The sequence below is a fragment of the Ranitomeya imitator genome, chromosome 1 (assembly GCF_032444005.1).
Source record: "Ranitomeya imitator isolate aRanImi1 chromosome 1, aRanImi1.pri, whole genome shotgun sequence".
Lineage (NCBI taxonomy): Eukaryota > Metazoa > Chordata > Amphibia > Anura > Dendrobatidae > Ranitomeya > Ranitomeya imitator.
Window position 1 is genome coordinate 910,346,309 of NC_091282.1, and position 7,657 is coordinate 910,353,965.

The 7,657-nt window shown below is 46.8% G+C and overlaps 1 protein-coding gene across 1 annotated transcript in view; it reads right to left on the minus strand.

Moving 5' to 3' along the window:
• The window catches only part of BTC (betacellulin), a 109,340-nt gene extending 102,335 nt beyond the window's left edge, over positions 1–7,005 (minus strand). Inside the window, exon 1 of the mRNA XM_069743500.1 lies at positions 6,889–7,005. Within this exon, the coding sequence (XP_069599601.1) occupies positions 6,889–6,922 (34 nt within the window). The 5' untranslated portion in view covers positions 6,923–7,005. The remainder of the gene's footprint in view (positions 1–6,888) is intronic.
• Between the last annotated feature and the right edge of the window lie 652 nt (positions 7,006–7,657).

Here is a 7,657-nt window from a genome sequence, read left to right on the forward strand (position 1 = left end):
TTCTTTAACTACAACACAACCTATAGACGTGCTACAAATTAATCTTCTTAGAAACAAGGATTATAATTAACATATAACTACAAAATGGAAAACACAAATTTAGTACAAGTAAATGAACAAAGCCCAGAGCCAGAGACACAGGAATGCTGGGGGCCAGATCAGGAGAGAACACAGGGGGGCAATAAATCCAAGATGGACTACGTTAGAGAGAATCCAGAGACTCTTTATGCAGATTTCACAAAGAAAGAACCAAAAAGAAAAACCAACGTATTATTCTATACAGAACAACCCTCAGCCTGGCGCACTGCGCTGTGCAAACGATATAAACATGTATCTAAAACCAACGATAAAGGTGTCCAGCAGATTAAAATTACCAGCCAAGCAGAGGACACCAATGCGCTCACCATACTCCTATACAAAAATGGCACAGTCATGGCGCAGGGGACGCAGGAGATTCTGCAGCAATTTGAAAATTGTTTCTCCGATATCAAAGAGCAGGCACAAACCTATAAAGGACTACAAGCCCCAGCAGCTACCTCTAATGCTCACATAGGGATTCCCAGACAGAGCCGCCTAACCCCCGACACTTCACACCTCTCGCCCGATAACATCAGAGACTTCTTATCTCAACTAGAAAGAGACTTGGTCCAACTGAAATTAGCATGTGAAAGAAACTCACAAAGCAACGCAAATTACCAAGCAGCAAATGACACAGCCACACAGAAAATAAGGGAGGAAATATGTGAAATGAAGTGTAAATACAAGGCAGCACTACAGGAAATGGGGGAACTGAAAAAAGACAATGATCAACTCCGAAAGGAGATTAGAGAATTAAAAGCCCATAGCCCTGGTCATCTGAACCAGCAGGGGGCAACGAAAACAAGCCAGAGAGCAGACAATATGGCCACCACTGAACAGAATGTAGAGACACCAAACAGCATTAAAATAATAACCAACAATATGATGGAAGAGAGAAAAGAACCAGCCACCAGCACCACAGACCCCCATCAGCAGCACCGTAGCCCACCCAAGACATCACAAAGTCCTGATACTGTCCTAATAATGGACTCAAATCCTGAAACCAGAGAGATGGAAGAGAGAACAGAACCAGCCACCAGCAAAGCCAGCACCACAGACCCTCGTCAGCAGCACCGTAGCCCACCCAAGACATCACAAAGTCCTGATATTGTCCTAATAATGGACTCAAATGGGAAGTACCTAAATACACAGCGGCTATTCCCAGGAAAACAGGTCCGTACAATCCGCTGTGCAAGTATTGAACAGGTGACAGAGGTCATCAGTAGACCACGGTTTACCAACCCAAAGCACATTATTATACACACGGGTACAAACAATCGGCCAGACCAGCAGATCGCAGAACAACTGATCAACCTGGCAAAGATGGCAAAACTAAAATTCCGGGACAGTAAAATCATTCTGTCATCGCTGCTTCCAAGAAAGGACATACCCAGGCAAACCACCCAAGCCATCAATGCAGAACTGACTGAAAAGATCAAGACTGTGCCAAACGTGACCCTGGCACAACACCTCTCCATAAACAACAGTCACCTGCACGATGATAAACACCTCAACAAACAAGGGGTCAGCCTCCTGGCCAAAGAGCTGAAGGACATCGTGCTAAACAGAGACCCCGGGCCTGGATTCAACAGTGGCCATAATCACACTGAAAGACCCCCGAGAACGATAAAGCAGAAAACCCCAAGGCTACCTCCTGAAGATGGAAACAAAGCTCTTCACCCAGTGTCAGACCATCGGAGGTGGAGACCTCCACCGAGGAGACCACCAAGCCCACACAGATACATGCAGAGCAGAGATAGGAATGAGATAATAAACCTGCTCAATGCACTGCGCAGAATAATAATGTGACTGGATGGAACCAAGCACCGCTAAAAAACTGTCAGAAATCCAGTTTGTCCCACACAGCCATACTCATTACAAGGTATATACACACAAACCACACAGAAGAATGTCTTCACTTACAATCAGCAGCTGGAATATCCAGGGTCTCAACGCCTCAACCTTTGGATCTAAAACAAAGGACCCTGATTTTATACAAAGTATGAAAAATATAGACATTCAGATCCTCCTGGAAACATGGACCAGAGCCGAAAACGAATCCCTGGTGCCCATTGGATACAAGGAATTCTTGGTCCATGCCCAGAAAAATAAAAACATCAAACAGGGCCGGGGCTCAGGAGGAGTAGCGATCTGGTATAAAGAGGAGCTCCACCAGTACATCAAACCGGTGAAGAAAGGAGACAGCCACATATTGATCAGAATCAGCAGCTCCATCCTCACCTGCCAGTCTGATGTCCACCTCTGTGCCACCTATATACCACCGCCAGAGTCCCCCTACTTCAATCCAGACTGCTTCGAGATCTTACAAAGAGAAGCCGCCCATTATCAGGCCCTGGGCAAAGTTCTCATCTTTGGAGACCTCAATGCAAGAACAGGGAGAGAGAGAGACTTCCTGACCACGGATGGAAACATCTACATACTTGGAGCAGAGAATGACGGCCAAGACCCTGTACACACTGAGAGAAACAGCTATGACAGTACAGTCAACAAAAGTGGCAGAAAGCTCCTGAACGTATGTAAAAGTTTAGGACTTCATATCCTTAATGGACGAAGCAAGGGTGACTCCTTAGGAAGGTATACACTAAACTCCCATGTAGGGAGGAGTGTAGTTGATTACGCCATTACAGACCTGAACCTGGCAGATGTCAGCGCCTTCATAGTCACCCCACAAACGCACCTGTCAGACCACAGCCAACTTCTTCTGTACATAAAATCTACAGAGAAACCATCCACTCAGACGCCACAGCAGAGCGGCCTCTTCACCCGGCCTCCATCCTATAAATGGTCCAAAATGTCGGCACTAAGATATAAAGAAGCTTCCAGCAGACCTGAAATACAGCGGATGCTCCACCACTTCTACAACCTTGAGTACATGCCAAACCCAGAGGGAGTGAACCAAGCAGCAAAGGACCTCAACAATATATTCTACGCAATGGCCAGACTGTCTGACCTTAAAAAAGTCGACTACAAGAGACCAAAAGAAACACAGGTCAATGGCTGGTTTGACAGAGAATGTAAAGCTGTACGGAAGACCCTGAGAACAGCCTCCAACAAGAAACACAGAGACCCCAACCACCTGGGTCTGAGGGAAGCCTATGACTCCATACAAAAGCAGTACAAAACCATCCTCAGGAGGAAGAAGCAGAGTTACATCTCTACCAAGCTCAATCAACTCCAAGACGCCCTCCAAGACAACTCCTTCTGGGAACTATGGAACCACATGGGCACCAAAGACAAGAAAAACAACAACCATATCCAAAATGGCAACCTCTGGCTCCAATACTTCAGAGACCTCTATAAAGACATTCCAAAGGAAGGACTAAGCCAAGAACAGGAAAACATAATGGCGAAACTAAAAGCAATGGAGGAAAAAATCAAAAACTTCCAAAACCCGGTGGATACACCTATAACACTACAGGAAGTAACCGAGAGACTCTCCTCCATAAGATGTAGAAAAGCCGGTGGCCTAGATGGAATCATACCAGAAATGCTGAAGTACAGCCCACCAGAAATACAGGCTGCAATGGTTAAACTCTTCAATATTGTACTGAGTGCCGGCTACTTCCCTCGTACCTGGAACCAAGGCCTCATCACACCCATCCACAAGAGTGGGGACAGGTATGACCCAGCCAACTACAGAGGCATATGCGTCAGCAGCAACCTGGGAAAACTGTTCAACAGTATCCTGAACAAGAGGATCCTCACCTTCCTCACCGAGCACAACGTCCTCAACAAGAGCCAAGCAGGGTTCATGCCGAACCACCGCACCACTGACCACATCTATACTCTGCACAGCCTCATTCAGAGACACGTCTACAATACAAAGAATGGGAAGATATACGCCTGCTTTGTGGACTTTAAAAAGGCTTTTGATTCAGTGTGGCACCCGGGCTTATTCCTGAAACTGCTGGAGAGTGGAATAGGAGGAAAGACCTACGATGTCATCAAAAGCTCCTACACCGAGAACAGCTGCAGCGTGAGTGTGAGCGGCAAAAGAACGGCTTTTTTCCAGCAGAGCCGCGGAGTAAGACAAGGCTGCAGCCTAAGCCCAACGCTCTTCAACATCTACATCAACGAGCTGGCTACCGCCCTGGAATCCTCCTCAGCACCAGGTCTCACCCTCCACGACGCCCAGGTGAAATTCCTGCTGTATGCAGATGACCTGCTGCTGCTGTCACCAACCGAGAAAGGCCTCCAGGACAACCTGAAAATCCTAGAGAAATTCAGCTCCACCTGGGCCCTACCGGTCAACCTAAAGAAAACCAACACCATGGTGTTCCAGAGGAGAAAGAGAAGATCAGACCAACACCCATCATTTATCCTCAACAACTGCGACCTCACAGGAACGGACAAATATACCTACCTGGGCCTAGAGATTCACCGGTCAGGGAACTTCAAACAAGCCATAGAGACCCTGAAAGACAAGGCCTGCAAAACCTTCTATGCCATCCGAAGGACACTCTACCATCTGAAGCCACCAGTGAGGGTCTGGCTAAAAATCTTCGACTCCATCATCGCCCCAATCCTCCTGTATGGCAGCGAAGTCTGGGGTCCTCACACCTACCCAGACTGGTCAAAGTGGGACTCCAGTCCAACAGAAATATTCCACCTGGAATTCTGCAAGCACCTTCTCCAGGTCCATCGGAGCACCTCCAACAGTGCTTGTCGGGCCGAGCTGGGCAGATTCCCTCTACACCTCACAGTTCTAAAGAGGGCGCTGTCATTCCGGGCTCACCTACATAGGAGCAATCCAAGCTCCCACCACCATAAAGCCCTGATACATGAAGGTGAAACAGAAAAACCAGAACCCCCGGAACAGCCCAGCCAAACCCAACCGGAGCAGAACACCAATCACAACAACCTGACAAAAGCCGGAATTAGGAAGATGGCAGATGAAGGCCAGGAGAGGTATGTCAGTGACTGGAAGAATGATATCATCAGCTCACAGAAACTGACCATGTACCGGAGCCTACAGAGAGACTACAGACTGGCGCCATATCTGGAGAAACTCCCGGACCCCAGAGACCGCCAGATCCTGAGCCGATATAGACTCAGCGCCCACAGTCTGGCCATCGAATGTGGCCGACACAGGCAGAGCTACAAGCCCAGGGAGGAAAGACTGTGCCAACATTGTGACCAGGAGGCCATAGAGGACGAAACCCACTTCCTGCTACACTGCTCCAAATACTCAGCAGTGAGGGACACTCACTTCAGGAGACTCTCACATCTCTTCCCAGACTTCATCACCATGAAGGAGGAAGAGAAAACCTATATCTTGCTGGGAGAAGAAGAGAGAGCGGTGGAGATAGCAGCGCGGTATGTGAGCGAATGTCATAGACTACGAGAAAGAGAACTATGATGCCATGGACTATAGCCCCCAACCTGGATCTGCCCCATCCACCTCCCCTATGCCATGGACTATAGCCCCCAACCTGGACCTGCCCCATCCACCTCCCCTATGCCATGGACTATAGCCCCCACCCTGGATCTGCCCCATCCATCTCCCCTATGCCATGGACTATAGCCCCCACCCTGGATCTGCCCCATCCACCTCCCCCCACAGCTCCTACCCAACATCCCCTCAGTCCCTATCCCTATTGCCTCTATACACTTGCTTTGGCAAAACTGATGTGTATTTGGTCCTGCCAATAAAGCTTCTTTGAATCTTGAATCTTGAATCTAGATAGATAGATAGATGATAGAAATGAGATAGATAGATAGATATGAGATAGATAGATAGATAGATAGATAGATAGATAGATGATAGAAATGAGATAGATAGATAGATAGATAGATAGATAGATAGATGATAGATATGAGATAGATAGATAGATAGATAGATATGAGATAGATAGATGATAGATATGAGATAGATAGATGTTAGATAGATATGCGATAGATAGATATGAGATAGATAGACAGACAGATAGATAGATAGATATGGGATAGATAGATAGATATGGGATAGATAGATAGATAGATAGATATGGAATAGATAGATAGATAGATAGATAGATAGATAGATAGATAGATAGATAGATATGGAATAGATAGATAGATAGATATGGAATAGATAGATAGATAGATAGAGATATGGAATAGATAGATAGATAGATAGATAGATATGGAATAGATAGATAGATAGATAGATAGATAGATAGATAGATAGATAGATAGATAGATAGATAGATAGATAGAGATATGGAATAGATAGATAGATATGAGATAGATAGATAGATAGATAGATATGAGATAGATAGATATGAGATAGATAGATAGATAGATAGATAGATAGATAGATAGATAGATAGATAGATAGATATGAGATAGATAGATAATAGATGGATAGCTATGAGATGGATAATAGATAGATAGATGATAGATAGATATGATATAGGATAGATAGATAGATAGATAGATAGATAGATAGATAGATAGATAGATAGATGTGAGTGAGACACATAGCTCTCTGTGTTCATCAGCTCATTAAATACATTTACATTTGACCAGCTTGATTTTCCTGAAATTGCCTGCGCCCCTCGACAACCAATGTGCCAACTAGTATGTAGATAGTAGACAGATACTATACCTGGGTGGGCTATAGCTGTGAGACACATGATGACAGTGAGGTGACAGCCCCCCAGCACTGCACAGTCAGTAGTGACATATATAGCAGCACTATACAGAGCACAGTGGGGACAGGGCAGCACTCGGTACCAGGGCAGACCCCCACACACAGCTGCCGTGGGCACGTCCCTCACCTCAGCCAGACCTCAGTTTCCTTCTTACCGAGTAGTAGGGTCAGCAGCACCGGGGCGTCCATCAATGTAGCCTGCCTGGCACATGGGGGGTCGGCGCCCGGCAGGCAGAGGCTCGCAGAGTCCAGCAGCGCGTCCCACTGTGGCATACAGGCTGCAGGCAGATAGGAGCAGCTGGGGAGGTGACCTGCAGGCTCCTTCTATCCGGGTGACATGCCCCTCCCCTGTCACTTGTAACAGCCCTGCCCAACACTGCCCAAAACAGACACACCGTGCTCTGCCTGTGCATGGCGGGCTGCCAGCTCCCTGCAGCTAGCACTGCTCTGCCGCCTGCAGCTCTGCCCAGGAGTCCTGCTCCCAGGACTGAGGACTGTGTCATCTATGGTCCTCCTGAGGCATTCATCTCAGAACTAGAAGTGACTGACCCCAGACTGCCATAATAGAGGGAGGCGTTCCTGCTGCTACTGATGTGGTACCTGGGTGTGACTGCCACCCCCACAGTCCCTGTACTCTGCCCCTGACAATGGTGGCGATGGATAACTCTAATGGGACAGGGGTATTCATGTGTGGTGTCATCATTTTCAGTACATGTCCTAGGAGTATTTCCACTGACCATGCTGTGAACATGGGCTTATAATATAGTGGTCATACATCAAAAGCACTACATATATACAGTTTTTTAACCCCTTTACCCCCAAGGGTGGTTTGCACGTTATGGACCGGGCCAATTTTTATAATTCTGACCACTGTCCCTTTATGAGGTTATAACTCTGGAACGCTTCAACGTATCCCAGTGATTC